Source organism: Tursiops truncatus, chromosome 10 (assembly GCF_011762595.2).
Source record: "Tursiops truncatus isolate mTurTru1 chromosome 10, mTurTru1.mat.Y, whole genome shotgun sequence".
NCBI lineage: Eukaryota > Metazoa > Chordata > Mammalia > Artiodactyla > Delphinidae > Tursiops > Tursiops truncatus.
Genome location: NC_047043.1, coordinates 64,721,689 through 64,745,858, shown reverse-complemented (window position 1 = coordinate 64,745,858; position 24,170 = coordinate 64,721,689). Strand labels below are relative to the sequence as shown.

Below are 24,170 nucleotides of genomic sequence, written 5' to 3'. Positions count from 1 at the left end.
CTAGGGTTCTTAGAACTGTATTTTATGTAGACTATTCAAGAAACACTTCTATTAGTATAAAATAGCAGTGGCTATGAAAATCATTTTCAACCAAATTTTTAAAAATTTTAAGAAGATGAGTTGTTAAAATAAATACAAAATTATTTTCCTGCAAGATACCTTTTTCACCCAAATTAGTCCCCCCAAAAGTTATGCTATATAAACTATGTCTCTTTCTGGTCAAAGATCTTAAAAAATAGCATGTAATGACTTATATTTAAACTAAAATTAAGGTGGGGAAATACAATTTTAAATAATAAATTCAAAGAGAAAATGTTCTGAAAAAAATTTTTAAGTGATGCAATAGAGCTAAAGTTACCTAATTCCTGAAGGTTTATAGGAAACAGCCTTACTTACAAATAATTATCCATAAATATAAGTAAAAAGGAGAGATTTTTAAATGTTAAAGTACAAACTCACTAATCTAGACTAGGGATCTGCAAACTTTTCCCATAAAGAGTCAGACAGTATTAGGCTTTGCAGTTTCTGTCAGAACTATTCAACTCTGCCATTGCAGCATGAAAGCAACCATAGACAATTTGTAAATGAATGATCAGGGCTATGTTCCAATAAAACAAAAACAAGCTGCAGGCTGTACAGCTTGTTGTTGTTGACCACTGATCCAGACCTTAATATTGTGAAAGGAAAAACATAACCAGCATCACCACCACTGCTTTAATTTAAAGACTGCTAAGCAGAAAGTAAAGACCCCTTTATTCATGAAACTAGTTTTACTAAATATTATACGGACTTTTTTTTTTTTTTTTTTTGCGGTACGTGGGCCTCTCACTGCTGTGGCTTCTCCCGTTGCGGAGCACAGGCTCCGGACGCGCAGGCTCAGCGGCCATAGCTCACGGGCCCAGCCGCTCCGTGGCATGTGGGATCTTCCCGGACCGGGGCACGAACCTGCGTCCCCTGCATCGGCAGGCGAACTCTCAACCACTGCGCCACAAGGGAAGCCCTATACGGATTTTTTTAAAACTTAGTTCTCTCCCTTAATTTTTCATTGGAACCCCAAGCTTCAAAATAATAAAACATCTGTTGAATTTGCACAAGAAGATCCTGCAGACTGCCAATCAAAAAGAAAATTTACTAGTAACAAAAGTTTCAATTAGAACATAAATTTTTTTTTTTGGCCACACCACGTGGCTTGTGAGATTTTAGTTCCCCCACCAGGGACTGAACCCAGACCCTTGGCAGTGAGAGTATGGAGTCCTAACCACTGGACCACCAGGGAACTCCCTGGAGCATAAATATTTTTTAATGTATAGCTTTAAAGGTCAGATTTCTTTGCTATATACCAACTAAAGCCATAACAATCATATTCCAATTGTAAACACAATGCAAAAGTTTTAAAATACCATCATCAGTGTTTATTATACTGGCTATAAGAAATTAACTTCCCACAATTCTAAAATATAATCCATTTACAACTGAATGGTACCACCTTCTCCACTTATCTTTGTACCTAGTAATCCTTAAAATTGAAATGTAGCTTAGAAAATTGCATCGAGTAATTTTTCTTTCTCAGAACTATTTTTGGTAGCTGAAACACAATATGTCACAGGAAAGACAGAGCTCTGGATTCTAGACATAAATTACTGAATTTAATGAAACATTTATATACATTTATGTACATTTTTTACTAGCTTTCCTTATTAATCAAATATGTATTACTTTGCTAAAAGAGACAAAAATATTTTTAGAAATTGGGGGATTTTGTTAATGCTTTTAAAAATGCTAAAACACAAAACACTTGGCACACTGGGTATTTAGTCTCACAATCACTTTAGAAATGACTAGAAAAATTTTAAATAGTTTCTATTTTTAAAAAATCAGAGCTATTTCTAGAAAATATCCCTCCTTATGGTAGGCCAAAAATATTATACTGTATCATTAAAATACTGACATTTCAATATTCAAATTTAAAGACTTACCGAAAAGGTCCTGTTCTGTTAGCAGATCGAGAATCCCCCCACATCTCTTTCTATGTCAAGAGGGTCCAATAAGTAGATCCTTGCTACCAAACTCTGGTTATCACAGTACCTGTACAAAACAAACCACAAAAAATGAGTACATTGGAACATGAAGTAAAGAATAAACCAATTTCCTCCTGTTTGGCTTATCAGGGACAACATCAGCAGGTATACTTTTGGAAGTCACTTTTAAACATTTACATGTTAATTTATAGCAAGACAAATACATTTTAAATTTAAAATGTGCACTCTAGGGCACCATCAACTTCTCAATGTACTAAGAATGCTTCATAATATATTTACTTATTTTTCTGGCACCCATTCTATCTTCCTTTTCGGAAATAGCACCTTAGCATAAACACCACTCTCAGTCTGTGCAGCTGATCCTACTCTATTCAGCCTGGCCAATCAGAATAGTCTATTACTGGGACTTCCCTGGCTGCCCAGTGGTTAAGACTCCAAGCTTCCAATGCAGGGGGCACAAGTTCAATCCCTGGTGGGGGAACTAAGATCCCACATGCCAAGCAGAGCAGCCAAAAAATAAATAAAAATTAAAAAAAAAAAAAAGCAAGAATAGTCTATTACCTCACCACAGTGATTGCTTTGAAGATGGGCATGTAACCTAAGGCTGAGAAGTCATCACAGGACCTGTGCTCCAGCTACTAAAAAAGTGGCAAACTTTTTTTTTTTTTGGCCATACCACGAGGCCTGTGGGAGCCTAGTTCCCCGACTGAACCTGGGCCCAGGCAGTGAAAGAGCCAAGTCCTAACCACTGGACCACCAGGGAATTCCCAAAAAGAGGCAAACTTTTATGACCTTGGATTTGGCAATGGTTTCTTACTATGACAACGAAAGAAAAAATAAAGTAGACTTCATCAAAATTGAAAACTTTTGTGAATCCAAGTACACTATCAAGAGAGTGAAAACACAACCCACATGTCAGCAAAACAACAGGCTATGAAATTCCAAAGCCTCATTCCTCAACAGAAACATCAAAAAACAAGCAGTCTGAACCAACTTTGTTGTAGCTTTAGAAAACAGTCAAAGCTTTACAACAACCAACTGAACACTCAGTCAAGAAAAAGTCATCCTCGGGACTTCCCTGGTGGTCCAGTGGTTAAGATCCGGCGCTCCCAACGCAGGGGGCCTGGGTTCGATCCCTGGTCAGCGGCACTAGATGCCGAATGCCGCAACAAAGATCCCACGTGCCATACTAAAGATCCCACGAGCCGCAACTAAGACCAGGCGCAGCCAAATAAATATTTTTTAAAAAGAATAAAAAATGAAAAAGTCATCCTCAAAATAATAGGAAAGTTTTTTGGTGTTTTTACTGATCCTTGCCCCACCCCCACCCCAGCATGGCAGTGGTTCTTGTCTTGAGGGCAGCCCAGTTTTCAGCTCCCTCCCTAAACCCAAGGGAAACCTGATTTGTAAATTATTGTGTACATCTGTTCTAATCTGTATGGGGGCTATCTGAAGGACTGATGCAAGGTACTTGCCTCTGTTTTACCTAACTCAGAACTCTGGGGGGAAAAGCGGCAGGCACTGCTAATAAAAGCTGCAAAGCAGACTACAGACTCACAGATATGGAGAGGTTGGGGTGAAAACACTTTGGGGAGTTAGGACATTCCAAGGCACCATGTATATGAGAAAATTTAGAACACCACAAGCATACCCAGACACATGATCAGACAAAACCTGAGAAGACTCTAAGCTTTCACCTCAGGCTAATCTCTAGGTTCAGAGCAAGCCTAGCTAAGTGTTGAAGGAATGGCTCCAGCACAGAACCAATCTGCAAAAACAAAGAGAGGTGGGTTTTTCTTTCTCTTATTTTTGTTGGTGTGTTTTTTGTCCATTTTTGTTTTATCTGTTTGAGCTCCTAGAATTCAAGGAAATCTTGGTTAACACATTAGATGAACAAAGGCTAAGAGAACAGGTGTCAGTGATCACACCTAAGGAATACAGCCTTTGCAAAAATGGTATAGGAAAAGAATTCTATATCTAGCAAAACTCTCCTTCAAAAATGAGAAAGAGGGACTTCCCTGGTGGTCCAGTGGTTAAGACTCTGTGTTTCCACTGCAGGGGGCACGGGTTCAATCCCTGGTCAGGGAACTAAGGTCCCGCATGCCACTTGGCGTGGAAAAAAAAAAAAAAAAAAGAGTAAGAAATTAAGACATTTCCTGATAAGCAAAAGCTGAAGGAATTTGTTACCAGTAGATGGGCCCTGCAAGAAATGAAAGAAAGTCAAAAGTAACTTGAAGCCATATGAAGAAATAAAGCTTCAGTGAAGATTTAAAAAGCAAGAGCAATTATAAAAGCTAGTATTATTGTGACTTCAATTTTTAACTCCAGTTTTTACTTTCTACATGATTTAAAAGACAAACGCATAAAAAACAATTATTAACCTAGGTTAATGGGACACAATTTGTAAAGACGTTATCTGTGACATCAGTAACAGAGGGAAGGGGGACTTCCCTGGTGGCGCAGTGGTTAAGAATCTGCCTGCCAATGCAGGGGTGACGGGTTCGAGCCTGGTCCGGGAAGATCCCACATGCCGCGGAGCAACTAAGCCCGTGCGCCACAACTACTGAGCCCACGCACCTAGAGCCTGCGCTGCGCAACAAGAGAAGCCACCACAATAAGAAGCCTGCTCACCGCAACCAAGAGTAGTCCCCACTCGCTGCAACTACAGAAAGCCCACGTGCAGCAACGAAGACCCAACGCAGCCAAAAAAAATAAATAAATGAATAAATTTATTTAAAAAAATTATTAATCTAGGTTAATGGGACACAATTTATAAAGATGCTATCTGTGACATCAATAACAGAGGGAAGGGGGACTTCACTGGTGGTGCAGTGGTTAAGAATCCACCTGCCAGTGCAGGGGACAAGGGTTCGAGCCCTGGTCTGGGAAGATCCCACATGCTGCGGAGCAACCGACCCCGTGCACCACAGCTACTGACCCTGCACTCTGGAGCCCGCGAGCCACAACTATTGAAGCCCATGTGCCTGGAGACCGTGCTCCACAGCAAGAGAGGCCACCGCAGTGAGAGGCCTGCGCACCGCAACGAGGAGTAGCCCCAGCTCACTGCAACTAGAGAAAACCCGCGTGCAGCAACAAAGACCCAATGCAGCCAAACATACATACATACATAAATAAATAAATAGAAGCAATGGGATAATATATTAAAAAACAAAAAAACAGAGGGAAGGAAAGGAACAGTATAGAAGCAGTTTTTCTATGCTATTGAACTTAAGTTGGTATAAATTCAAATTAAATTGTTGTAACTATACGATGTTAAATGTAATTCCCATGGTAACCACAAAGAAAATATCTTTAGAATATACACATAAGAAAATGAGAAGGCAATCAAACATTTCACTATAAAAAATCAACTAAACACTAAATAAGGTAATAATGGAAGAAATGAAGGGAAAAAAGCTATAAGGAATATAGATTACAAATAGCAAAATGGCAGAAGTTCCTCCTTATTAGTAATCACTTTAAATGTAAACAGTTTAAAATCTTCTTCTCAAAAGACAAGATTGGCACAATAGATTAAAAAACATAATCCAACTATACGCTGTCTACAAGAGACTCACTGTAGATCCAAAGACACAAATAGGTTGAAAGGGAAAAGACAGAAAAAAATATTCCACGCAAATAGTAACCAAATGAGATCTGTGGTGGCTATACTAGTATCAGACAAAACAGACTTTAAATCAAAAAAGGTACAAAAGACAAAGGACATTATATATTAATTTAAAGGTTAAAAAAACACAAGAAGATAAATCATAAACATTATACACCTAATAACAGACCCTCAAAATATATGAAGCAAAAACTGAAAGAAACTGAAGGGAGAAGTAAACAGTTCTATAACAGTTGGAAACTTCAAACCTCACTTTGAATAATGAATTGATCAACCAGACAGTATATAAGTAAGAAAACAGAGAACTTAGCACAATAAACCAAACACATCTAATTGACACAGAACACTCCACCCAACAACAGTAGAATCACATCTTGTCAAGTGCACATGGGATATTCTTCAGGATGGACCATTTGCTGGGCCACAAACAAGCCTCAACAGATTTTATAAGATAAATAACCGTACAAAGTATCCTCTCTAACCCAAACAGGATAAAGTTAGACATCAATAACATAAGGAAAAATTCTACAGTTTTCCATAGTTTTCCTTCTACATAAACTAGAATTCACAAAATTTTAAATGCATATTACTTCTGACTTTCTAGTTCCTCTTCTAGGAATTCATTCTCTAGAAACTTACAATGTGAGGTGACATGTTTACAAAGGTACATAGTGCAGCACTGTTTGTAATAGCAAAAGATTATAAAATCTATATTACATCAACAGAATATATTTGTACTACTGAAATACTATGCAACTCTCAAAAAATGAAATAGCTATGTTAATTTATATAGGATAAACTATTATATAGTAAGTTTAAAAATATGTGCAAAATATTATTTGTAATATGGTATCATCTGTGCAAAATAGAAAAGAACACATACCACAAAGTTAGGGGACTCACATTTCCTGATTCTAAAACTTAACTACAAGCAACCTAAATGTCCATTGACACATGAATGGATAAAGAAGATGTAGTATATACATATACAATGGAATATTACTCAGCTATAAAAAAGAACAAAATAATGCCATTTGCAGCAACATTTAGATTATCGTTCTCAGTAAGCCAGAAAGAGAAAGACAAATATCATATGATATCGCTACTATGTGGAATCTTAAAAAAATGATATAAATGATATAAATGAACTTATTTACAAAACAGAAAGCGACTCACAGACATAGAAAACAAACTTCTTGTTACCAATGGGGAAGGGGGGATGCAGGGAGGGATAAATTGGGAGGTTGGGATTAACATATACACAATACTATATATAAAATAGATGACCAACAAGGACCTACTGCATAGCACAGGGAACTATACTCGGTATTTTTTAATAACCTATAAGGGAAAAGAATCTGAAAAGGAATATGTGTATGTGTGTGTGTGTGTGTGTGTGTGTGTGTGTGTGTGTGTGTATACGAAAAACTGAATCACTGTGCTGTATACCTGAAATGAACACGATATCGCAAATCAACTATACTCCAATTAAAAAAAAAAGAAAACAAAGCTACAGTTATCGAGACAGTGTGGCACTGACATAAGGATAAACAAAGATCAATAAAACAGAATTGAGAGTCCAGAAATAAACCCTCACATTTAGGATCAAGTGTATTAGACAAGAGTTCTAAGACAATTCAATGAAGAAAGAACAGTCTTTTCAACAAATGGTACTGGGACAAGTGGATGTCCCCATGCAGAAGCATAAAGTTGAACCCCTACTTCATGTCATGTATAAAAATTAATACAAATGGATCAAAGACCTAAATGTTTTAAGAGGTAAAACTATAAAATTCTTAGAACAGGCATAAATCTTCATGACCTTAGATTAAGAAATGGCTTTTTGGATAAGATGAATACCAAAAGCACAAGCAACAAAAGGAAAAATAAAATAGATCAATTGGATATCATCAAAATTTTAAATTTTGTGCTTTAAAGGACACCATCAAGAAAGTGAAGACAGCCCACAGAATGGGAGGAAACTTGTGTAAATCATATTTGATAAGGGACCTGTATCTAGAATACATAAAGAACTATTTTATAACTCAGTAGCAAAATAACCCAATTTTTAAAATGGGCAAAGGCTATGAATAGACATTTCTCCAAAGATGATACTTTTAAAAGGCCAATAAGCACAAGAAAAATGCTCAACATTACCCATAAGGGAAATGCACATCAAAACCATAATAAGGGGGTTCCCTGGTGGTCCAGTGGTTAGGACTCAGCACTTTCAATGCCGTGGCCCAGGTTCAATCCCTGGTCGGGGAACTAAGATCCCATAAGCCAAAAAACAAAACAAAACAAAACAAACAAAAAAACCACAGTAAGATACCACTTCATATCCACTAGGGTGTCTCTAATAAAAAGATAAGTTGACAAGAATTTGAAGAAATTAGAACCCTCATATACTACTGGTGTGAATGGGGCCAAAGATATGTACAAACATCTAGCGGTTCCCTCCAAAATTTCCTCAGAATAGCTGGAATTCTTCGGACAGTTTAATCCAGCAAAGCAAATGATTACAGGTCTTGGGGCTGAAATGATGTTAAACTATCCTTAAACTTTAAATGGGTAAAAATTCTTGAGTTGGGCTTCCCTGGTGGCGCAGTGGTTGAGAGTCCGCCTGCCGATGCAGGGGACACGGGCTCGTGACCCGGTCCGGGAAGATCCCACATGCCGCGGAGCGGCTGGGCCCGTGAGCCATGGCCGCTGAGCCTGCGCGTCCGGAGCCTGTGCTCCGCAACGGGAGAGGCCACAACAGTGAGAGGCCCACATACCGCAAAAAAAACCAAACAAACAAAAAAACAAAAACTCTTGAGTTACTGGCATGGAGCCAGGGCTACTTTTGGTAAACAGAACTGGCACTGCGGGATGAACTGAATGCCAGGTTAAGGCTTTAAATTCTGAAGCTCATCAGAACCCAGCAGGGATATTGGTTGATATACACAGCAAGACAGGAGCCAAGAAAGTCAGAATCCACTAAGGAATGTATAACAAGTCACCTGCCATACCACCTAACTCTGAAAATAAGTGGCACTATAACACTAATTACACAACTGTACCTGGCGGTGAACATGCAAGTGGGAACGGAAGGCCTGCCACCTCAAATGCCCAGATCCCACCCCTAACAGATGCAACATAGCAATGAGTAAGAGGGCCCCTGTGGTAAGGCTGAGATGTAAGTCCAGGTGAAGCTGCTGCAGGTGTAGATCTTGGTGGTAGTAGTAAATAGTCAAATGAGAGGCTTTTGTTTGTTTGTTTTTATTGTAGTATAATTGCTTTACAATGTTGTGTTAGTTTCTGCTGTACAGTGAAGTGAATCAGCTATATGTATACATATATCCCCTCCCTCTTGGACCTTCCTACCCCCTCATCCCACCCATCTAGCTCATCACAGAGCACTGAGCTGAGCTCCCTGTGCTATACAGCAGGTTCCCACTAGCTATCTATTTTACACATGGTAGTGTATTTACGTCAAACCTAATCTCCCAATTCATTCCACCCTCCCCTTCCCCCCCACGTCCACACATCAGTTCTCTACATCTGAGTTTCTATTCCTGCCCTGCAAACAGGTTCATCTGTACCATTTTTCTACGTTTCACACATATGCGTTAATATAAGATATTTGTTTTCCTTTGACTTACTGCACTCTGTATGACACTCAAATGAGAGTTCTGAATGCTGAATTGAAAAGTAATTTCACGTGAATACTGGTTGAACAGGAGTCATTTAATCCTGAGAGATGGCAAGCATCACATTAAACCATGGATTGCACTCCTAGTGATGCCCTTCTCATCAATTCCTTTAATTTTCAGCTTTACAATTATACTCCTCCAGAACATAAAGACTGGTTTCCTGGAAACCAACCAGTGGGTATGGGAATAAAGCCTCCCCATTGTATAGGGTCAGCAGCCTTTAAGGTTAGAATGATGATGTTAGCTGATTGTTTCTAAGCCTCCTCTGCCTTTGACTCTTGATTAATAAAAACATTATTGGCGGGACTTCCCTGGTGGCACAGTGGCTAAGAATCCTCCTGCCAATGCAGGGGACACAGGTTCAAGCCCTGCTCCGGGAAGATCCCACATGCCGCGGAGCAACTAAGCCCGTGCGCCACAACTACTGAGCCTACACTCCAGAGCCTGCGAGCCACAACTATTGAGCCCACGTGCCACAACTACTGAAGCCCGCATGCCTAGAGCCCATGCTCCGCAACAAGACAAGCCACCGCAATGAAAAACCCGCCTGTCGCAACGAAGAGTAGCCCCCGCTCGCCGCAACTAGAGAAAGCCCACGCGCAGCAATGACGACACAACACAGACAAAAATAAATTAAATTAATTAATTAAAAAAAATTCTTGGCAAATACTTTCACTTTGGTCCATTCTGCACATATCCAAGAAATTTACCTCCAGCAAAATAAAACCAATACCCAGGGCCACCCCTCTTACTCATGACTTCAGTTCCAAAAGCCAACAAAGCAGAACCAGGGGTACTATTCCGTTAGTTTTAGCTGTGGTATATAGCAGCTTGTTCCTGCTTTAAACATTCTAATTTTTTCCAAAGTAAATGCTTTGAGCCAAACAGGACACTCAGCTAAGAGGATCAAGGGGGCACCAACAGGCAAGGACTGGTGTGAGCACCTACCCAACTATGATCCAACTATGAGTTTTTAAACAGCAGTAATTTTAATATGCACTATTGGACCTAGAATTAGTGACTGCTGGAAGCACCATTGCTCCCCCAACCCCTGCAAATTCCCATTAAAAAAATTTAAGTGTATTCATTTCAATTACACTTAAAAAGATTTGTCCTCGGGACTTCCCTGGTGGCACAGTGGTTAAGAATCCACCTGCCAATGCAGGGGAACCAGGTTCGATGCCTGGTCTGGTAAGATCCCACATGCCACGGAGCAACTAAGCCCGTGCACCACAACTCCTGAGCCTGTGCTCTAGAGCCCGCAAGCCACAACTACTGAAGCCCACGTGCCCTGGAGGCTGTGTTCAGCAACAAGAGAAACCACCGCAATGAGAAGCACATGCACCACAGTTAAGAGCAGCCCCCGCTCACTGCAACTAGAGAAAGCCCGTGAGCAGCAATGAAGACCCAACACAGGCAAAAATAAATAAATAAAATAAAATAAATTAAAAAAAAAAGATTCCTCCTCAAATGTAATAGTGATTTTTCAGGCTTCCTCTCCAGAATCATATCTTAAATCCCCATTGATGGCATTTGCTTTGCCTACTATCATACCACATTAAAAGTGGATCTACATAAATGCAGAAGCTAAAACTATAATGTTTCTAAAAGAAAACACAGGGAATTCCCTGGCGGTCCAGTGGTTAAGACTTTACGCTTTCACTGCGGTGGCCCGGGTTCAATTCCTGGTCAGGGAACTAAGATGCCACAAGCCAAGAGGCATAGCAAAAAAATAAAACACAGGAAAAATATTTTTGAGCTTGGTATCAGCAAAGACTTTTGTCAAGGACCTAGAAAGCATTAGCCATAAAGAAAAATATTAAAATCAAAATCTGTTCTTCAAAAGACACTGTTAGGCTTCCCTGGTGGCGCAGTGGTTGAGAGTCCGCCTGCCGATGCGGGGGACGCGGGTTCGTGCCCCGGTCCGGGAGGATCCCGCATGCGGCGGAGCGGCTGGGCCCGTGGGCCATGGCTGCTGAGCCTGCGCGTCCGGAGCCTGTGCTCCGCAGCGGGAGAGGCCACAGCAGTGAGAGGCCTGCATACCGCAAAAAAAAAAAAAAAAAGACACTGTTAAAAAAATGAATAGGTGAACTACAAAACAGCAAGTAAATATTTGTGACACATGTCTGACAAATGCTCCCTATTATTAGTCAGAAGGAAAAGATTAAAACCACAATGAGATACCAATACACACTCACTAGAATTGCTAAAATTAAAAAGATTCACAAAATCAGATACACAAAGATTTCCAGCAATCAGAACTCATACACTACTCGAAAGAATGCAAAATTGTAGGGCTTCACTGGTGGCGCAGTCGTTGAGAATCCGCCTGCCAATGCAGGGGACACAGGTTCAAGCCCTGGCCTGGGAAGATCCCACATGCCGCGGAGCAACTAAGCCCATGTACCACCACTACTGAGCCTGCGCTCTAGAGCCCGTGAGCCACAACTACTGAGCCCGCGTGCCACAACTACTGAGTCTGCGCTCTAGAACCCGCGAGCCACAACTACTGAAGTCTGTGCACCTAGAGTCTGTGCTCCGCAACAAGAGAAGCCGCCCGGGCATGGCAAGGAAGAGTAGCCCCCTCTCACTGCAACTAGAGAAAGCCCCGCGTGCAGCAATGAAGACCCAATGCAGCCAAAAATAAAATAAGATAAATAAATCAAAAAAAAAAAGTTCACACACACACACACAAAGAATGCAAAATTGTACAATCACTTTAGAAACTGGCCTGAGAAACACTACCCTATGACCCAGCAATTCCACTTCTAAAGTATTTGCCTAAGATAAATGAAAATAAAAGATCTCTACAAAAATGTTCACAACAGCTTTATTCATAATAGCTTTAAAAAAAAATGGAAACAACCCAAATATCCTTCAATGGGGGATGAGATATAAACATTGTTTGGTGTCCTAAAGGGTATCCTCCCTGGCACAGTGTACTTCAGTTAGATTGCAAATGCAAAGGTGACTTTTTGGTAAAGTGGGAGAAGGGTTAGTAAGAAAGAGGAAGTGGAAAAGGAGAATCAACAAGAGCCATTTTTTAAAAATAATTTAAGTTTACCACTTTAACCATCTTTAAGTATACAGTTACGAGGGATTAAGTACATCCACAGTGTTTTGCAAATATCATCCCCATCCACCCACAAAACTTTTTTCATCTTGCAAAACAGAAACTCTGTACCCACTAAACAGTACTCCCCACTCCCCTCTTAACCTAGTCCTTGGCAACCACCATTCCACTTTGTCTTTATGATTTTGACTACTCTAAGTACCTCAATACTAGTGGAATCATACAATATTTGTTCTTTCTGGCTTATTTCATTTACCATAATGTCTTCAAGGTTCATACATATTCCAACAGCTATCAGAATTTCATGTCTTTTTAAGGCTGAATAATATTCTATTGTGTGTACATTTTATCTATTCATCCACTTATGGACACTTGGTTACTCCCATCATTTGGATAATGTGAATAATGAACAAGGGTATACAAATATCTCTTTGAGATCAGTTCTTTTGGATATATATACCCAGAAGTAGAATTGCTGGATCATATGGTAATTCTATTTTTAATTTTTTGAGGAACCACCATACTGTTTTCCACAGCAGCTACACCATTTTACATTCCCACAAATAGTGTACAATGGTTTTGTTATGGACTGAACTGTGCCCCCTCCAATTCATATGCTGAAGCCCTAACTCCCAATGTGACTGTATTTGGAAATAGGGCCTTTGAGGAAGTAATTAAGGTTGAAAGAGGCCATAAGGGCGGGGCCCCAATCCAACAGGACTGGCATCAGTGGAAGAGACACCAGGAATGCATGCACAGGGAAAAGGCCATGTGAGGACATGGACAGAAGATGGCCTTCTGCAAGCCAAGGAGAGAGGCCTCATCAAAACCCAAAACTGCTGACACCTTGATCTTAGACTTCAGCCTCCAAACTGTGAGAAAATAATTTTCTGTTGTTTAAGCCACCTAGTCTGCAGTATTTTGCTATGGCAGCCCTAGCAGAATAATACAAGTTCCAATTTATCCACATCCTCACCGACACTTGTTATACTGTTTTTCTGTTTTGTTTTGTTTTTTAATAACAGCCTTCCTAATGGGTATGAAGTGGTATCTCATTGTGGTTTTGATTTGCATTTCCCTAATCAATAATGATGCTGAGAATCTTTTCATGTGCTTATTGGCCAGCTGTATATCCTTTTTGGGAGAAATGTCTATTCAAGTCCTTTGCCCTTTTATTTATTTTTTTTTTTGGCGGTACGCGGGCCTCTCACCGCTGCGGAGCACAGGCTCTGGACGCGCAGGCCCAGCAGCCATGGCTCACGGGCCCAGCCGCTCCGCGGCATGCGGGATCCTCCCGGACCAGGGCACGAACCCGCGTCCCCTGCATCGGCAGGTGGACTCTCAACCACTGCGCCACCAGGGAAGCCCCCTTTGCCCATTTTTTGATTCAGGTTTTTTGTTGTTGTTGTTGAGTTTATAAGTTTTCTATATATTCTGGATATTAATCCCTTGTCAGACGTGTGATTTGAAAATATTTTCTCCCATTTTGTGAGTTGCCTTTTTACTCTGTTCATAGTGTTCACTGACCACAAAAGTTTTTAATTTTGATGAAGTCCAATTTGTCTATTTTTCCTTTTGTTGACTGTGCCCTTGGTGTCATATCCTCTAAACGATCATTGCCAAACCCAACGCATAAAGCTTTCCCCCTATGTTTTCTTCTAAGAGTTTTCATTCTTACACCCAGGAGCAAGATTCATTCTTTTTTTGTTTGTTTTAATATTTATTTAAGCTGCACCAGGTCTTAGTTGCAGCATGTGGGATCTTCATTATGGCATGCAGGATCTTTAGTTGCAGCATGTGGCATCTTTCAGTTGTGGCACACAGACTCCTTAGTTGCGGCAGGCATGCAGGGATCGAATCTGGGCCCCCCACATTGGGAGCGTGGAGTCTTACCCAGTGGACCACCAGAGAAGTCCCCAGATCATTCTTAAGAAAAGTATTTATGGAAGGCAAGTTCTGCATATTGATTCCTTTAAAAATATACATGCCCATAGTCTCTCTGGGATGTTTTTGTGTACCCATTAATTAAAGACTGTAGTCTGAAGAACGTACCCTTACCTTGCTCCATCACTTAACTCATTTTTTGACCTATATTACCACTCTGCTGACTACTTCCTTTTTGTTTGTAAACATACTCAAGTCTCCCTCATGCAAAACACACACCCACACACCCAATACAAAACCTTTAAATATTAGTTCAATATATAAATGAACGTCCACCAAATACTGCTAATCCCCTAGCCTCTATTCTGTTCCCCAGCATGTTTCTTGATGCCGTCTCTTGGTGCTATAGACTAAACTGAATGTTTGTGTTACCTCAAAATTCATATGTTGAAGTCCTAATCTCCAATGTGACGGTATTTGAAGATGGGGCCTTTAGGAGGTAATTAGGTCATGAGGGTAGAGCCCTTAGGAATGGGGTTGATGCTCTTATAAGAAGGGACAAAAGAGGACTTCTCTGGTGGTTCAGTGGTTAAGAATCCACCTGCCAACGCAGGGGACACGCGTTCAAGCCCTGGTCGATTCCACACGCTGCAGAGCAACTAGGCCCGTGCGCCACAACTCCTGAGCCTGCGCTCTAGAGCCCGCAAGCCACAACTACTAAAGCCTGCACGCCTAGGGCTCGTGCTCTGCAACAAGAGAAGCCACCGCAATGAGAAGCCCATGCACTGCAACAAAGAGTAGCTCCCACTTGCTGCAACTAGAGAAAAGCCCGCACGCAGCAACAAAGACCCAAAACAGCCAAAAATAAATAAATAATTTTATTTTTTTTAAAAAGGGACAAAAGAGAGATGCTCTCTCTCTCTCCCTGCCATGTGAGCATACAGCGGGAAGGCAGTTGTCTGCAAATCAAGAGGATCTCACCAGGAACCATACTGTCTGGCACCTTAATCTTAAACTTCCCCGCCGGCACTTCCCTGGTGGCTCAGCGGTTAAGAATCCACCCACCAATGCAGGGGACACGGGAAAGAGCCCCGGTCCAGAAAGATCCCACATGCCACGGAGCAACTAAGCCCATGCGCCACAACTACTGAGTCTGCGATCTAGAGTCCGCAAGCCACGACTACTGAAGCCCTCACGCCTAAAGCCCACGCTCCACAACAAGAGAAGCCACCACAAATAAGAAGCCCATGCACATCAACAAAGAGTAACCCCCACTCGCCACAACTAGAGAAAGCCCCCGCACAGCAACGAAGACCCAACGCAGCCAAAAAACAACAACAACAAAAAAAACTTCCCTGGCTCCAGAACTATGAGAAATTTGTATTGTTTAAGTCACCCAGTCTAGGGTATTTTGTTAGAGCAGCCCAAGCTAAGACACTGGGCAATCTTACCCATTCCCAATTTAACCACTATCTCTACCATCTCTATGATGATAATTTCCACATCTCCATCCCCAGCTTAGACTTCTCTATAAAGTCCAAATGCCTGCCAGAAATGGCCACTTAGCTATCCCATAGGAATCTCAAGCTCATGTACAAATAAGACTTTACTACTATAGGGAGACATTTAAATACTTCATTAGAGCTGCTTTTTCTTGTGAATAGAAATTTCCCAGATTTTAAATATTATATCCTGGTCCCTTACACCAGCAAATTACAGTCAGGTTCCTAGTTTAAAAGTGAGTTTTATAAGAAAGCACAGTGTGGTGGTGAAGGGACAAGAGTGCAGTCTCTGGACATACTCTGCTGGGGTTCACAGTTAGATTGCCTGGAGGCAAATCTTGGCTCTGCACAATGTAGCTCCTTAAGCAAGTTATTTAACTTAATGCCTCAGTTTACTTCTCTCTAAAAATCAGGACAAAGATGTCTACTTCATAGTTATCAGGATAAAATGACAATGTAAATTCACTAGAATGGTGCCTCATAAATAAATGCTCAGTAAATGTTATTACTCTTTTTAACAGTTTATTTCAACAATCATTGGGATTTGGAATGTTCCCATTGATGCAGTCTGGTTTGGCTAAATGATTGACATTAAAGTTTGATTTGCCAATTAAATTAAATGGCAGACATTTTCCATAAATTAAATCTGCAGTTCCAAGGTTTTGTCAACTACATATTTAAAGCATATATGCAGCATATATATTATACCAGAAAATACATCCTTTGCAGCCATTTATGACAGAAGTGTTAAGATGCCAACATAGAAATGTACAAGGTGGTAAAAAATTTTTTCGAAATTTTAGGGGTTAAAATTTTTTTTAATCCTTTTAGGTGGTTCAAGAGTAAAAGGGTTTCAAGACCATTGGCCTAGTGAATATGTTTTAGAGTCAGACTGCCTGAGTTTGAATCAAAACTCCAGCTTCTGGTAATTCCCTGGTGGTCCAGTGGTTAGGACTCCAAGCTTCCACTGCACGGGGCATGGGTTCCATCCCCGGTTGGGGAACTAAGATCCCACATGCCACGCAGCATGGCCAAGAGAAAAGAAAAAAAAAAAGGAAGACAAAACTTTAGCTTTCTTTCTTTTTTTTTTTTTAATTTATTTTTGGCTGCATTGGGTCTTCATTGCTACACACGGGCTTTCTCTAGTTGTGGTGTGCGGGGGCTACTCTTTGTTGCAGTGCGCAGGTTTCTCATTGCGGTGGCTTCTCTTGTTGCAGAGTGCAGGCTCTAGGCACACGAGCTTCAGTAGTTGTGGCTTGAGGGCTCTAGAGCGCAGGCTCAGTAGTTGTGGTGCATGGGCTTAGGTGCTCCACAGCATGTGGGATCTTCCCAGACCAGGGCTCGAACCCGTGTCCCTTGCATTGGCAGGAGGATTCTTAACCACTGCACCACCAGGGAAGCCCAAAACTTTAGCTTTCTATGTACCCTTGGTAAGTTATATTTAACTTCTATATGCCTCAAAGCTCTCCTCCTACACAAGGGGAATAATAATGGTACCTACCTCATATGATTACTGTAAGGAGTAAATGAGATCATGCATCAGAAGTAATTGCATTGATAGCAACATTATTCATGACAGCCAAAAACTGAAAAGAATCCAAATGTCAATCCACAGGTAGATGGATAAACAAATGTGATATACTCGTAAAAAGGAATGCAACATGGATAAATCTCAAAAAAGATTACAAGTGAAAGAAGCCAGACATTCCAATTATATGAAATTTCTAGAAAACATAAAACTACAGAGGCAGAAAGCAGATCAGTGGATGCTAGGACTTGCAGTTAAGAGTGGGAAGTGTAGATTAACAACAAACAGGAACTAGGGAATGTTTTGAGGTGTTGGAAATATTCTAAATCTGAATAGTGGTGATGACTGCATCAAACTGAACTGTTACAATAAGTGAATTTTATGATATGTAAATTATGCCTCCAAAAAAAAGTTTTGAAAAATTTTAAAGCAACAATGTATTAAATATTATTACTACTGCTACTATGGTCAGGTGTTTAAAATGACAATAACATTAAGCTGGAAAGGACCTTTCTGAGTATGTCTATTCCTACTCTCTGAAACAAGAGTAATAAAGGCAGGCACAGCTGAGTACTGACTCTGCCACAGTTGCGCATTTTACATGGGTTCTCTCACTTAATCATCACAGGTCCTCCATGGGGTAAGTTCTGTTACAATCCCCACTTTACAGACTATGAAACTGAGGCTCAAATAGGTTGAGAGACTTGCCCCAAAACAATATAACTAATATGAGGAAAAGCCAAAATGCAAACTCAAGACCATCTGATTCCAAAGCCCATCCTAAAATTCGTATAGAATTTCATAGGTCTCTGAATAGCCTTGAAAAAGAACATAGCTGGAGGACTCTCACTTCCCGATTTCAAAACTTACTATAAAGTTACAGTAATCAAAACAGTGTGGTATTGGTATAAGGACAGACATACAGAACAATGGAATAGAGAACCCAGAAATAAACCCTCACATACATGGTCAAGTTATTTTCAACAAGGGTGCCAAGTCCATTCAATGGGAAAAAGACAGTCTTTGCAACAAATGGTCATAGGGAAACTGGATACCCACACGCAAAAGAATCAAGTGGGGCCCTTACCCAACACCATATACAAAAGTTATCTCAAAAAAAGGATTCAAAAGAGGGAAGAGGGCTTCCCTGGTGGCGTAGTGGTTGAGAGTCCACCTGCCGATGCAGGGGACATGGGTTCGTGCCCCAATCCGGGAAGATCCCACATGCCGCGGAGCGGCTGGGTCCGTGAGCTATGGCCGCTGAGCCTGCGCATCCAGAGCCTGTGCTCCGCAACGGGAGAGGCCACAACAGTGAGAGGGGAAGCTTCATGCATTGGATTTGGCAATGATCTCTTGGATATAACACTAAAAGCAGAGTCAAAAAAAAAGACAAACTGGACTTCATCAACATTAAAAACTTCTGTGCTTCAAAGAACACTATCAACAGAGTAAAAAGGCAATTCACGAATGGGAGAAAATATCTGCAATACACATATCTGATGAGGGATTAACATCCAGAATATACAGAAAACTAAAAGTCAACAACAAAAGACAACCTGACTCAAAAATGAGCAAAGGACTTGAACACACATTTCTTCAAAGAAGACATACAAATGGTCAATAAACACAAAGGAAGACTCTCAACATCATTAGCAATTAGGGAAATGCAACTCAAAATCACCAGATACGCCTTCACACCCATTAAGATGGTTATTAAACAAAACAAAAATAAACGAACAAACAAACAAACCTAACAGAGGCTGGTGAGCATGTGGAGAAATCAGAACCCTCTGTGTTGCTGGTGGGCATGTAAAATGGTGCAGCCACTGTGTAAAACATATGGCAGTTCCTCAAAAAATTAAAAACAAAATTATCATGTGATCCAACAATTCCAATTCTGGGTATAAACCCAAAAGAAATGAAAGCAGGAACTCAAGTAGATATGTGTACCCGCCCCCATGTTCATTCCTGCATTACTCACAACAGTCAAAAGGTGGAAACAACCCAATGCCCACCAATAGATGAAAAGATAAACATAATATAGCATATATATATATATATAATGGAATACTATTCAGCCTCAAAAAGGAATGAAATTCTGACAGATGCTATAACATGGATGAACCTTGGAGACATTCTGCTACGTAAAATAAGCCAGTCATGAAAGGACAAATATTGTATAATTTATGATTCTATTTATATAAGGTACCTAGGACAAGCAAATTCATAGAGATGGAAAGTAGAATGGCGGGTACCAGGGGTTGGGGGAGGGGAGAATAGGAAGTTATTGTTTAATGGGTACAGAGGTTCAGTTTGAGAAGACAAAAAAGTTCTGAAGCTGGATGGTAATGATGGTTGCACAACAGTGGGAAGGTACTTAATACCACTGAAGTGTACACATTAAAATGGTTAAAGAAAGAGAGAGAGAGAGAGAGAGAAGAGAGAGAGAGAGACACTACTTCACACCCATTTAGGTGGTTACTGAAAAAAAACAAAAACAAAAAAACAGAAAACAAGTGTTGGGATGTGGAGAAGTTGGAACCCTTGTGCATTACTGGTGGGAACAATGCAACTGCTGTGGAAGACAGTATGGTGGTTCCTCAAAAAGCTAAACACAGAATTACCATATGATCCACTTCTGGGTATATACCCAAAGATACTGAAAACAGGGACATGAAGAGATATTTGTATACCCATGTTCACATCAGCATTATTCACAACAGCCAAAAGGTGAAAACCCAACTGTCTAGCAAGTGAACAATTAAACAAAATGTGGTCTATACATACCAACTGAGTTTTGTTCAGCCTTAAAAGGGAATGAAGATGTCAATTACATCTCAGTTTTTAAAAAAATCTTTAATTAAAAAGGAAAGAATGGGGACTTCCCTGGTGGCGCAGTGGTTGAGAATCTGCCTGCCAAAGCAGGGGACACGGGTTCGAGCCCCGGTCCGGGAAGATCCCACATGCCGTGGAGCAAGCCCATGCACCACAACTACTGAGCCTGTGTTCTAGAGCCTGTGAGCCACAACTACTGAGCCACCGTGCCACAGGTGCTGAGCCTGCGCGCCTAGAGCCCGTGCTCTGTGGCAGGAGAGGCCATCGCGATGAGAAGCCAGCGCAGCGCAACGAAGAGTTGCCCCCGCTCGCCGCAACTAGAGAGAGCTCGCGCGCAGCAACGAAGACCCAATGCAGCCAAAAATAAATAAATTAATTAAAAAAAAAAAAAGAAGAAGAATGAAGTTTGGACACACGCTATGACATGAAAACATTTTTACCTGAAATAAGTCAGACATGAAAGGACAAATATTGTATGATTCCACTTATATGGGTTACCCAGAACAGGTAAATAAACAGAGACAGAATACAGATTAGATGTTACCAGGGGCTAGAGGGAGGGGGCAATAGGAGTTACTTGCTTAATGGTTAGGGTTTCTGTTTGAGGCGATGAAAAAGTTTTAGAAATAGATAATGGTTATGGTTTCATTACATTGTGAATGTAATTCATGCAATGAATTTTATGTGAAGTTTACACATAAAAATGGCTTAAATGGCAAATTTTGTTACAATGTATGTAACAAAATACATTCATCACAACTTTGTAAAAAAAAAAAAAGTAACGTAATATACAAAAAAACACTGAATTAAGCACCTTAAATGGGTGAACTGTATGGTGTGTGAATTATATCTCAACAAAGCTATTTCTTAAAAAGGTAACCATGGCTAACATTTAGTGAACACTTTCCACACACCAGGCACTGTTCTAAAAGGATTACATAAACCTCAAAACAACCTACCGAGGTGGCTACATTTCTTAACCTCATTTCACGTATGAGGAAATTGAAGTTAAGTAATTTGTCCAATGTCACTCAGGTAGTGGAAGAGTCAGGGGTTCAAACCCTACCAGATTTTAGAGCTCCTACAGTTACCCACTCTGCTCCACTGAGTCCCACAGTGTGATAGGAAGGTTATTAAAGGCACCCAATAGATGCCCCGTTAACTAAGCGAATGAGATGAACAACTACTGTGGAATTCTAGCAGGAAAATAAATTCTAAGCACTTGGAATGTAGCCAGAAGAGTCCATGATTTATCATCTCTAAAATTTCAGAACTTTCCAATAGCGGGAATTTCCTGGTGGTGCAGTGGTTAAGAATCCGCCTGCCGATGCAGGGAACACGGGTTCAAGCCCTGGTTTGGGAAGATCCTACATGCCACGGAGCAACTAAGCCCCTGCACCACAACTACTGAGCCCGCGCCCAGAGCCTGTGCTCTGCAACAAGAGAAGGGACTGCAATGAGAAGCCCGCACACCACAACAGAGTAGCCCCCGCTCGCCGCAACTAAGGAAAGCCTGCACGCAGCAACGAAGACCCAATGCAGCCTAAAATAAATAAATAAAATTTAAATTTTTTTTCAAAAAAAGAATTTTCCAATAGCTTTAATGTTAATACAACTCTGAGTTAGATTATTAACACACCATTTCATACATTTAAACACCGGCAGAAGAGTATAACCTTGCCCATGTATCTTCAATAAGACTGGAGAGTTCACTTAGTAACCTCTCCATTGACAATTCTCCTCTGAAAGGCTACAAAAAACTAGGCTCCTAAAGGCAACAAAAGTAAACCCAATTCTGGTAACAGAATTCTATAAAGAAGGGTGCTACAAATGTCCAGAAACAGAGACCTAGTACCTATTCTATAGGTTAGGTACCTACTTAGATGCCTGTTAACCAGGCAAGGTTCAGGTCCAACTTTTGTGTGTTTCACCAGAATGCTAACATACCATTGTCAGTCCTACCCTCACTTATCAGTTCTTGATACCTCTCCTATAGTCCTCACAAGTTTGCTGATGTTGACATTATTAAACCATTCACATTGGTGGCACTACTCAACAGGAAGTTGAAAACTAACAAACTAGGGCACAATCCAGAGTTCAGAAATGAATCAGGTGACCAGGCGCATCTAAGTCTACTGAACTCCACCTAGATCCCCGCAATTCTGACCTTCACAAGCAAACCTGGAATGTGCAAAAAATACAAGTACTCTTACAGTTTATGTACCCTACAAAACAAGGCCCTTTGTTTTATTAAAAAATGCACGCCCAGAGTTGAGCCCATAAGCACAACATCAATTCTAAAATTAAGAGAAAAACACAGATTTACAACGCCAAAAGGAATCTAAAAAGCGAATACGAGGAAACTTCCCTCTCCTCCTACCTGCGCCCAACGGGTGCAGGACCCACCAGACCACTCCCCTGGCTCCAGATTCTACAGCCCCGAGTGCCGGGCTCCGAACTCTCGCGCCCTGTGGTCCGGCTGAGCCCACTCGGGTCTGTCCAGGTCTGAGAGTGAGGCTACATGCTAAGCACAAAAAAAGCTCCCTCTTGAACGATGCCTCAGAACTGTATCAGAATCTTTAAAAAGCAGGAAAAAAGGAGGAAGAAAGGGCCGCCTGCTTGGAGCTCCTCAGACCAGGAGCACCGAACCGCAACCACGCGCCAGCTACAAAACACCGCAGCCGGCCGCCCCGAGACTGGACCGGTAATTCCACCGCCGCGCCGGGCCCCGCCCCGGGCCCGCGACCATTCTGGGGCGTTCCTCCCGTGGGCGGCGCCTCCCTCACCACACCGCCACTTGGCTCTCTTCCTGAGCGAGGCCGCGGCCGCCCCGCGACACCGAAGCTGCAGCTTCTAGCCCGCGCGGGCCCGCGACGTCCAGAGCGGCCTGGCAGGCCGGCTCTTTTCCCCCAGGCTCCGGCACGCCCTCTCTACGGCCGCAAGCCCTTACCGAGGCAGCGCGGCCTCCGCGGCCCGCTCCTCCTAATCCTCGGCCGCTGCCACCGACCCAGCGCCGCGGAAACCGGAACTTCCTCCGCGCCGAGCCGCTGCCTTCACAAAGGCGCCGCCGCCTTTAGCGCTCTGCCCGCCGGGAGATGGAGTACCGCGGCCGGTCGCACCGAATCCACTCCCGGCGTACCCCGCGCGGGGGGCGGAGGGCGGGGCGGGAGGGGGGTGCTTGCCTGCGCGGGTGGGACGTAAGAGCACGCTCTCGTCGTCGTCCAATGGGAGGGCGCCCTTCCCTCCCCCCCCAACTCCGTCCGCCGGGGCTGCTGGGGGTTGTGGTTTGGCCTCTGACCCACGGGTTCTAGTTCTTTTTCGGTCTTTGGAGTTGAGCGAGGCGTGCATTTTCTTGGTGGCTTGGCCTTCTCGAGTTTTGCTCCCCGCCAGAGCGCACATATGGCCCCGGCCTGCGTAGCTTGAAAACGACTTATTTTCCGTTAATATGAAGGAAATGGAAGGGAGGCGTCTCCAGCCTAAGACTTCCGAGGCAGGGGCTTCTGGCCCACACAAGAGCCTGTTTTCCGACCCTCCCATAGGATAGGGAAGCAGTAGTCACAGAGGCTCGTCTCCTTTTCCTTCTGATGGGTTTCCAAGTTAGGTATTACCAACTCAGGAATACCAGGTGGGTGTCATCTGTGTTAAAGGTTTAATAGCCCTACCTACGAAGGAAAATCTACTCAGTTTACACAGAGCCTTGCTAGCTCGGGCAATACATCTGGCCAAGAGTGACTTGTGCGAGGTCACAGAGCAACTGGAAAGTATCTGCAAATCAGCAATCTAGTGGAAAACGGGGCAGCACAACTTTCAGTTTGCAGCTCATGTCCAGAATCACCTTACAGCTAATGTTCTTCAAATGGCCAGCTCCAAGCTTCCAAGTGCATCATCTACATTGTTGAAATGCTTGCTGGTTCCAGCTACCTGGTATCGCCAGGTAGTGGCTCCTCAGGGAAGGTAACCTGATTTTATAGCCTGAATTCAACATC

The 24,170-nt window shown here is 41.9% G+C and overlaps 1 protein-coding gene and 1 non-coding gene across 2 annotated transcripts in view; one reads left to right on the top strand and one right to left on the bottom strand.

Annotated features, from left to right (window-relative positions):
• The window catches only part of RBM6 (RNA binding motif protein 6), a 107,303-nt gene extending 84,013 nt beyond the window's left edge, over positions 1 to 23,290 (bottom strand). Inside the window, exons 1-2 of the mRNA XM_019931721.3 lie at positions 23,135 to 23,290; positions 1,977 to 2,085 (exon numbers count right to left, since the gene is read on the bottom strand). Of these exons, the coding sequence (XP_019787280.2) occupies positions 1,977 to 2,020 (44 nt within the window). The 5' untranslated portion in view covers positions 2,021 to 2,085; positions 23,135 to 23,290. The remainder of the gene's footprint in view (positions 1 to 1,976; positions 2,086 to 23,134) is intronic.
• TRNAE-UUC (transfer RNA glutamic acid (anticodon UUC)) lies at positions 7,864 to 7,935 on the top strand. The gene has a single exon. It is a non-coding gene; the product is annotated as a tRNA-Glu (tRNA).
• Positions 23,291 to 24,170: the final 880 nt, after the last annotated feature.